General features: G+C 35.7%; 1 protein-coding gene across 1 annotated transcript; it reads right to left on the reverse strand.

Moving 5' to 3' along the window:
• Positions 1 to 667: 667 nt before the first annotated feature.
• LOC132179160 (RING-H2 finger protein ATL1-like) lies at positions 668 to 2,165 on the reverse strand. Its single transcript, XM_059591809.1, has one exon. It carries the CDS (start codon positions 1,809 to 1,811, stop codon positions 783 to 785), a length of 1,029 nt encoding a protein of 342 aa, XP_059447792.1. The 5' UTR covers positions 1,812 to 2,165; the 3' UTR covers positions 668 to 782.
• Between the last annotated feature and the right edge of the window lie 8,856 nt (positions 2,166 to 11,021).

Consider the following 11,021-nt stretch of genomic DNA (forward strand, 5'->3'; position numbering starts at 1 on the left):
ATTCCCTCCTACCAACAACATTATTGACACAAGAAGTTGGTGTATGATTGTTTCAATGGAAAAGGACTCTTCTTTTCCTCCTCCCCAATCAATGGAAAACTTTATTCTATCCCTCGGATGCTCCTGTTTAGTTGGTCAATGGCCATGGCGGGCCTCTCCCATTTTGATTTCTCCCCCGCCCAAGGCTCCAACTCTGTCATTCTTGTCATCTTGTGGTATTTCTTTGTTTCTTCGCACACAATGATAGGCATACTAAGGCTCCGTTTGTTTCGGCGTTTTATTTTTTGGTATTTGGTATGATTAAAAAATAATTGTCAAAATAAATATATTTTCGATTTGACCAAAGCAAGCTTATTTAGTTTTGAAAAATGGTTTTGGTCCGAGTTTAAGTTTCTCCTTCTCAAATTGTCGAACCTTCGTTGAAGCCGACGGACCACTACCAAAAGTTATTGAAAGTTGCCGAGTCACTCATTTTTTGTATGGGCTAAATATCGGAAAATATTTTACGAACAAACCGAGCCTAAATTGAATAAAAGTAGAAAAAGAAAAACACAAAAAAGGTGGTGATTTCAGCAATGATGCTCATAATAATGGCTGTAAGTCATTTGGAACACATAACGGGCCTTAAATCAAATAAAGCTATTCTTTCAAATTTCCACAGAATGTTTTCTATTTAAAAAAAAAATTCCTATATTCTCTCAATAATACATCCGAAATCTCTAAATCACAAAAACATACACTAATGAAATGCCAAAAAAATACAAAAAGCAAAAAGGTTCTATCTATGATTCTAAAGAAACTGGGAGAATGGAACTTCTGGATCTACTGCCATGGCCAAAGGAGAAAAATGATCTTCGAACTCTACTACTGCAGCCTTCAATGGGACTGGTTTCACTGACTTGCCTGTTTTGTCTCAAAGCCTCTTGAATTGCTAAATAGAGCTGCCGGTCTGTGGAGGAGTCCATTGAGAACGATCTCCTGATGGGTTGGATTGCAAACTGATCATCTTTGCCTCTTGTATCAATGCATTCATCGCCCATGCTTGTAACTTTCTCAAACTTCCTCGATTTCTTATGCACAATTCTCTGCTCAAACTTCCTTGGCGAAGGACTAATGGAACGCGTCGATGTTTCTCTTGAATTTACCGATCTCTGTTGCGTTAATCCCAGCAATGTTTGATTGGGAGAATAAATATCGTTGCCCAATTCAATCACCACGAAGTCTTCATCGCCGCCAATGAGATTGTCCGTATACGGCGTCGGATCTTCAGGGGTGGAGCTTGGAGCAAGCACTAGATCGGTAAATTGGAACCGGGAAATTGCAGAAATGCTTGTTCTGCAAAGTGGGCAATTAGCATTGCTTTGAAGCCAAACGTCGATGCAATCGATGTGAAATACATGGCTGCAGCTTGGTATTATTCTTAGCTTCTCGTCCTCTTGAAATTCGTTCAAGCAAACTGCGCATTCGCAAAAGCTTCGTTCTCCAAAGTCTCTGTTTCCTTCTTTCTTGAACTGCATTATTGGGATTGATCGGATTACAGACTCGTCGAGTCCTCGGGTCTCTATTCCCGGAGAGTAGACCATCAAAGGCTCTTCCCGGCGTCTTGACAACGAAAACCGTCGGAGAAGATCAATACGATGCCAACTGAGGCAGCATTTGATGACAAAGACGTAGTAGCTAACAAGCAAGAAAGCCGTCGCCAGGATTCCTATCACGGCAATGGCTATAATGGGGAAACTGGTGTCCGAGGAATGCATGGTAGGCTGAAAGATCGAGCTGCCAGTACTTGTGATTGGAGGAAGAGCTGCCATGACCAAAAAAAAAAAAAAAAAAAATTCAAAGAAAACGCAAATAAATGGTTTTGCTCAGATCTTGAATATATACAAAATCAGAGACAGATATAGTAGAAAAGATTGAAACAATGGTGCTGGCATAAATGTTGTTGTTCGGAAGATGTAATAGCAGAGGATGAGTGAATTAAAGAGAAAACCCACTTTCAATTGATGAAGAAAATTTTTGGTAGAGAAATGAAATGAATCAATGAGAGAGATGGAGAGAGAGAGAGAAGGATGGAGAAAGGAGCAGTAGAGAAGAAACCCAGATGGGCTTTAATGAGGGTGGTGTAGTGGGGAACACGAAAAGCTTCTGAATTCAATGAAAATGTTGCTCAGCTTTTACTTTTTTAATGGTCGAGTCTGAGCTCAGACTAACGTAGTTGGTGAATTTCTCTCGGGTTCATACGAGAAGCTTGTCGAGAAAATTGTTCAAGACCCTCGATTATTGTGCCTCTTTTTTATGTAACAGACACGTATGGGGGCCCCAATATAAAAAAATGAAATTGCACGATGCTTGGCTCTCTATGATGAATGATAGGGGTTTTACATATTGGCATGTCAAGATGGTGGGCGACCATCATGGATGAGGCAAAATGTATGATCCTATGATGCCAATTTTTATATAGACTTGGAGTATCTCATGATTCTCATTGTACCATTCTCAAGATCTTAAGTATTATGTTTCTAGTTGTAAGCCAAGCAATCACCTAACATATCATATGAATATATCATCTAACATATCATATGAATATAGTTGGTTGATAATCGAGCGGATCGGAGGAGAGAAATGTTATATACTATATTTTTATTATTATATTTTGCTATTATTTGTTTTTTTTTTTCAGAAAATAACAAAATAATGTCTTGAATATATTTGTACAACATATATAACAATTGTAACAGCTAAATTATAGTAAGAAGACAAAGCCAATCATCAAGAGACACGAGTTGTCAAAATAGATAACAAATCAAAGGAGGGTTAAGAGTTTAGAAAATAATGATGTAAAAGGCCCTTGACTTTTCATAACTCATCCATTCTTAATCATCATCAATCCCGATTCCCACATGCAAGCCACCGTTGAATTTCTTGACCCGGCCTCCCCACTTGCATTCAGAAAGTAGATTCTGTGAGTACTCTTCCCTTATCATTCACATCTTCTCTGTCTCCCCCGCCACTCCAGTTTGAAAATCTTGAACAAAAATCATCCAAATGCCCCACACAAATCTAGCAGAAGATTGTTAAATTTGTCTATTAGTATTGAGATTAGGATAAATTCAAGTAATGGGGGCCCAATGAGAAACCTTTTTCGTCAAGCAAAGGGCTGATGATATATCTTGCAGAAAAGTCTGTACGTAAAATAATCCTAAAAGATAATAAAAGCAGAGCCGACACTGTCGACACTTGCGTGTTGACAAATCTGTAGTTGGGTAAGAAAAACAGAGTCGACTGTTTTTGTTTTTCAAAAAAGGTGTTTGGTTGTGTACTCTGCAGTCAAAGGTTGAGGGCTCTGCCACAGAAACTTCCCCTGCTTTTTCTCCAAATTTTCCACACGGTTCAAGCTTTTTGTTCACATCACAGTCACATCCACCCCCAACGTTTTATAAATCAAAAAGCTTCAAATCCCCCTTTTTATTTATTTATTTGGAGAATGTTTCCATCATTAATAAATAAGCAGGATTGAGTGTTCTTGACGGTGCCTAATAGTAATACCTAATACTTTGTTACACAACATGGGATATCTTTAGAAAAATATAATTCAAAACTCTTTTTATTAAAAAAAGTTATCAATTAAACGCAGCCTTGTCTAACAGAGAACTGCAAGTCTTCGACTCCCAGTCGTTTTATTCCTCAATTTCACCGATCATGGTTTCTGGAAGAGCTGGGCATTAATTAGTTGTCGCTGTATAAGGAGAAATATAACATGTGTCACGTTTGTTTTGATACATTGTATGAGCTACAAGGAAATAGGTAGTATTTATTTGTTTCTTATTTCTCACTATTTTACTTTAAAAATTGCACGTTAGTCAAAATATCGGGTTTTCCCACATCTCTCGGTTCTCTGATGGTGGTTAACATACATCAACATGCATGCCCCTTCTAATTAATTAATTCACATTTGACAATCAATTTTTCAAGTCTAATTCAAACAACCATGTCTTGGTCTGCGTTTGTTGACTTGTATCGAACAATGATTTGATGCTAATTTATACAATGCTGATTTGGGTTGCGTGAAAATAATAATAATAGTTTTTATCTAAAAAAAAAAAGTCAAAATCTTTTTTTTTTTTTTTTTTAAATCCTAATTTTCAGCTTATCCCAATTGGTTGTATGACATAATACCATAGCTTTTATCTGGAATAACATAGTATAAAATTATCCATAATGTCATTACAATAACGTAAGACTAATATTGTCTTAACATCAAATCAAGAGATGCATCAAGGATATTTATTCTCATAATTTAAATAGGCTTAACATGAGTCAGTCTTTCAAAAGGTAAGAGGTGTCCTCCAAGCCTCATGAACCAAAAGCCTAGGTAGCAGAAAGGTCGTCATCTAACTTCATGTCACTAACATCTGTAAAATTACTACAATTTTACAATGAGAATGTGTGTCCACCACCTAGTAAGTATAAAATATACTGACCATACGTGTGTGATGTGTGAGCCCCACTCTTTCTCTTGAAAATCTCTATCTAGAATTTACTAAATAACTATCTTACATAGAGCTTTCGTAAAAGTGTTTATTTTCTAAAAACTTCATAGTTGTTTTGTAAATCCAGTCTAGAATTTTGCTAATACATACTTATCAAAACCTCAAATATTTTCCTTTGAATTTCATACGTATCAAACCCCACATATCATATTATGGGATACTAGGTTATAACAAGATAATGAAAAATACAAATTAAAAACATAAAACTATATATATATATATATATATATATATATATATCACATGCTTGATTCACATAATATAATATCAAAATCATTTATCGTCTGGGTGGTCTTCATGCATACATCTGGTCAAAAATTCTGAAATTTTCAAAATGCCTTTCTAGCCGTTCCTAGTGACCCAAAACCCAATTTAACACTCTAACTAAGCTACCTTAGATTGGTTAATTATTTGGGTCACTGCAATGTCATTCAGTTAGTTTTTTGCACTAATATGATCACCATTCCTGTCAAAGCTATCCGGGTTATGACTACAAAAGTCCTTCAAAGAATAACCTAATCCTGCCGTTGGCTGCCTCGCCGCCCTATCTTGATTCAAGGTTGACACTAGTTGTCTAATCGCGTCCATCATCAAGTCTCTTTTTGGGGGCACTGCCTCGTAGACTGGAATGTCCACATGCTCTGGGTGAGCATCGTCTTCGGGGTTCCCAATCTCTAGCGCGTTAGGTCCTGTTGCTAGGATCTTTCGCGGCGGCATCCTCTGCAACGAAGAGCAAAGTTAGAACCGACTTGGCTAGAACCAAGTGACCAACCTAGGGGTTAAGTCCTAACAACTAACTATCCTATACTCTGGTGTGATCATTGCCTGGGCTTTCTTTCCTCCTATCCTGTAGTCTTCAGAGCATAAGGCTCTGATACCAATTGTAACGCACCGTGAAAATCAATTAATTGGTAATTGATTTCATAGTTTGTCTCTCAGCCTACATCCCTCTCGGGACAAGACTCAAGGATCTTAACCTCTCATAGACGAGAGAATACAGCGGAAGACTTCAAACTACAGAAAGCAACAACTAAATTCCACACGTATAATCACCAAAGTAAAGGTAAAGCATCATGATATAAATAGATCATCAAATGTGCTGGTCAAAGACAGATCATCAAAATATTACATCCTAAAATATTAATATCTAAAAATAAGATACTAAGATTAACGCCTAATCTTGAGTAATGCCAAGGAGATAATAATCCCGATCATGTCTATTTGTGTGGTTCCTCCATCATTTCACATGAACTTCAGCCACACCAGATCCATGTCTTCAAAAACGACTCTAATCAAGTCCTGAGCAACCACCTAAGTCCTGTCCGTAGGCATCCTCCTCTATACTAGCTAAACCGCGTAATTTATACATAATAGATGGAGAAAAATAAAGGGGTAAGTCCAAAGACTTAATAAGAGTTAATACACGTAATACCCATGCCGTTTTAGTAATAAACTCCATTTGCTAAATGATGCAACATTTTTTTGGTATAACAATTATCCATGGATGCAATATAAATATAATACATGCATATAATCATGAGTAACAGTGATAACTAAATAGTATGGTCTACCCAAAATATTACATATTCTCAGCAGGATTAGCATTGTCCCGAGGGACCTGTAATACAATGTCAGTGCCTCGACCTTTGTATGCTATCGTCCATAACACTAGCAGCCCGACCGAGTCCAACCTCGGGTGGCGCATGCTTCTAATGATGTACATCATGTAATGACCACCCGTTAAGGCTATGCCAGTCACGAAACAACTATTGGATCCAAGGCCCATTTATCACACACACATTTGACCATAAAGCTAACATGTATAGTAAGCCCATGGCCGTTATCCCGTATGTACCGGTGTACCATGTCATATGATACAATTAATCTTATCCGTATTTAACATGCATGTTTTTACAAGTCTCAATGTCATTATCTTGTTAAGTAGCACATTTTCATAAAAAAAAAATAGAGTTCATGTGCAACAAAGTGTATATCGTGAGAGTTGTAAATATGCATATTTTGGTACACAAAATAGTCGTGCAATGTGGGAAAATAAATGGTGAGCATTATGTGAGTAAAAACTCACTGGGGTTGTATAGATCCTTCTATTAGTCCTAAGTCTAACTAAAATGAACCTAGAACATGAAAATAGAGGCCATCGAACAACTAGCCAAAATGGCGTTCTCTGAAACGCTTCTGGCCATACGTCTGGGCTTGTGGCCGTACGTTCGCCCAGAAGGTTCAGGTAGAACGGCATTTGTTCCAAACGTCCTCATATCCTCCCAAACGGGTTCTAAAGCTACCAAAAGGGTTTCTATGACCTCCTATCTCAAAATGATACCTCCATGCATAAGAAAATCTGTTCGGAAAAGGCGAAATGCTAAACTAACTTAAATAAAGGTTAAAGAGAAACAACACAACTAGAATCTTAAAACTATTAACTAAGCTAACTATAAAAAGCATTTAAAGAGCATAACAACTAAGGAACAAGTAAGGCTTAGAAGGTTACCTCCTTGAAGCCAAAACCTCTAAGAATCACCTATTCTTCTCCATTAAACTCACAAAATTCACAAGAAAACTCACACAGGTGGGGTTTCAGAGAGCCTGAGGGCGAAAAATGGGCTCAAGGGACGCGTGGGGGATGGGTTATTTATAGGTGAGAAAAGCTGTGAGCGTTGCAAGGCTATTCTGAAAAGCAGCATATGTACAATATTATAGGGGCGTACATACGGTGCTATTTACCTGATGGTCAAAAGGTTGCATCGTACGTCCAGGCATTAACCAGTGGTTATCCAAAAGTCAACGTACGTCCGGGTGGTCTCCATGCGTACGTCCGCGTACTATTTGTAGTGTACGTTCGTGTACTATTTACAGTGTATGTTAGGGTGGTCCCCATGCGTACATCCAGTTAGAAAGTCTAAAATTTTCAAAATACCCTTCCAGCTGATGATAGTGACCTAAAACCCAATTTAATCTTCTAACTAAGCTACCTAAGCTTAGTTAATTATATGGGTCACTACACTCTGCTGGGCGAATAGTAGTAACAATTCATGCATCCAGGCCCTATATTTTGGATCCCTCCACGGAAGAGGCAATGGAGACATGGAAAACGACGGAGTTGTGTGGGCTTTTGGGCTATCCAAAGGTCAATATAGAAGGAGATTCCATGGAGGTTGTAATGCTTTCAACAAGGAGGGTTGATGCAGAAATAGATATGGACATCTAATCCAAGATGCCAAAAAACACTTCTTCAAAGGGTCCAATACTGGAAGGTGCGTCATGTGAAAAGAATGGAGAATGAAGTTGCTCACACTTTGGCAAAAACAACATTAACTTGTCGAGAGGAACAACTTTGTGGAGATATCATTCCCGATTGTATTAGTCATATTGCAAGCACTGAGCAAGTTTTATTTGAATAATGAAATCAGGAAATTCCACCTCAAAAAAAAAAAAAAAAAAAAGGATTAAAATCTCCTACAATTTTAAAGAAATTATTAAATTATTAAATTACACAATTTGGGTCATTTTTATGCATCGAAACGCTTGAAAAATGCCACATATTAAAAATGTGGCATGTTACTATTGAGAATTAAGTATATTTTTATCAGGTTTCTGTGAATAAAAATCCTCTACAATTTTAAAGAAATGGACAACAAATATATAATAAAAAAAGGCTAAGATTTACGTCAAATAAACAATGTTGAATACTTTATGGTAAATAAAAATAAACAATCCAGAATAAACCTTATATTGATATCTTAGAAATAATATAAAGTTGAAAAAGTGTTATATATATAAAAGAAATTAATAATTTCATAAATGTACATTTGAAGCAAATAGAATAAATCAACTCTATTATGGATGAAAATTAATTGTATTAATTTAATGCTTAAACAAGCAAAATGCTATGTCATGTAACATTGCCTAATGAAATTTTATGCATAATCAATCCATATGGTTTATCTTATTTGCAACTAGCTCCATGTGGTTTATCTTATTTGCAAAAGTATGCCAAAAAAATAATTTACTCCCTACAGTCAATTATGTCCACTAACTTAACAGATTACATTAGTTGACACTAACTTAAATCGAACATGTGTCACAATTTTATTGGCTCTGACTTGTCACACTATTGGAATAAGAATACAAAATTTCATCATAACAACTGTGAGTATTCTAATACATTTCTAAGCCATAGATTTTCTTTCACTTTAAAAACTTCCTAACTTTGATGTATAAATCAAAGCAACAACTAAGGTTCAAACCCTTATATATTCTATGCAATTGAATGATTAGAGACATGTGCAATATTATTCTATGACTTTGTTTCTTGTTAAAGTATTTGGATTTAAATAAATGTTGTTTAGTAGTTGTTACTTTTTGAGGTATGCACTTTCTTAGTTAAGTGACTTTTGGTGTTAGCATTTTTTTAGTTACTCTTTTGATAGGGTTACAATCTTTTTTTTTTTTTTAACCTATGATTTTTAGCAAAAGTTAAGTTAAGTTATAAAAATGCAATTAGTTTCAAATGAACAAGTGAAGGGGTTGATCCACTAGTCATTATACATTATATAAAAACATCCATTAAAATTTTTTAAAAGGAAAATATTGATTCGAAAAGACTAATAGACATACCATATATTGAAAAAAGAATTTAAACGTAATACTATTCATTTACAAGGATACAACATAGTCTCTCTATTTATAAATGAATAAGTATTGTTTAGTATTTGTGACTCTTAGAGGTACGAACTTTCTTAGTTAATTATACTTTTTTCTATTTGATCTTTTGTATAGGGTCACAAGGTTTCAAAAAATAATATTGTTAACCTCTGAACTTTAGCAAAAGTCAAGTTAAGTTGTAAGATTGGAATTAGTTTCAAATAAAAAAGTGAAAAGGATGATCACTAGTAACTGTATGTAGTGGTGGGCAAAACCTGCCCAAACCTGCACTACCCGCCCCGCATAGACTGGAATTTAGGGTTAAAATTGCAAAATCAGGTTAAATTTTTGCCAACCCGTGCGGGGTGGGTCAGATTGCGGTTGTGCAATTTTCGTTTATGCGGGTACCCACACCACCCCGCCCCACCCCGCCCCAGATGAACATAAAAAGAAAACCTAACCCTAATTCCTAACTCTATCTCCTGCGCCTCTCTCTCTTTCTCTCTTATCTGCAATTCTGCGCCTTCCTCTCTCTCTCTCTCTCTCTCTCGTTTGTACCTCTTCTCCCTCTCGCTCTCTCATATGCACCTCTCTTTCTCTCTTTCTCCCTCTCTCCAGTCAACATTTGCGCCTTTCTCTCTTTGCTAGGCCGCTCCACCTCCACGGCTGCTATACCATTTCAGGTATTAGTATGACATTGCCTTTTTTGACAGAGACAGAAGATTTAAGAAAGAGATTAGTGCCTTTGTTTGTTGGGTGTTTCAGTGTTGGTGTAAATTTCTCTTGTGGGCTAGGTTTGTATGCTGTTTTTGGAACTTGGCACTACCCAAACCCGCACCACCCGCCCTGCAAAACCCGAGACTCAACGGATACCGTTTGATATAGCTGGGTCTCGGGTATAATTTTCAATACCCGCACCATGCAGGTCGGGTATCAGAAATGCCCAATACCCGACCTGATCCGACTTGTGCCCACCACTAATTGTATGTTATATAAAATCACCTACACAAAAATGCTTTAAAAAAAATAGGTAAAAATATAAAAAAGCTTCTCAAACTAACAGTCGTTTGTGATAGATCCCCACAATGTTCAAAAGGTAATAAAGTAGCCCATCAAACTACCAAAGTATTTCAAAAAATCTACATTTTTTTTATATTCCTACAATATCCCTATTCTTTAAAAAACTAAAATAAAGAAATCAATAAAATAAAAAATAAACAAAAATATTTTTTAAATTAAAAAAAAAAAACAGTTTTTTTGGAATAAATAAAAAATTAGTCAATATAGTTGGCGTAAATTACAAATCATTCGTGTAGTATAAAAAAATATAGATAAATGCAAAATCAAACCATGTAGTTGGCCTAAATTACAAGTCGCTTTATGTAGTATGAACATGAAATAAGAGGTTCCTAGGATATGCCAAAAAATAATTTAGTCTCTTGAGTCGAATTCTGTTAAATATCACGTCAACTCCAATAAAAATGGTGACACATGTCATTCTTAATAAAAAAAAAACTAAAAATGATTTTTCAAAAAAATTAATTTTTTAGCTTTGTATTTTATTAATTCTTTATTTTAGTTTTTAAAGGAATAAGGATATTATAGGAATATAAAAATATATGTGGCTTTTTTGACACACTTTTGTAGTTTGATGGGCTACTTTAGCACATTTTGAACACCATGGGAATCTTTCAAAAACCGTTGTTAATTTGTGGAGCTTTTTTATATTTCTCCAAAAAATATATTGATTGGAAAAGACTAATAGATATATCATATATATATATATATATATATATATATATGAGAAGT

Source organism: Corylus avellana, chromosome ca4 (genome assembly GCF_901000735.1).
Source record: "Corylus avellana chromosome ca4, CavTom2PMs-1.0".
NCBI lineage: Eukaryota > Viridiplantae > Streptophyta > Magnoliopsida > Fagales > Betulaceae > Corylus > Corylus avellana.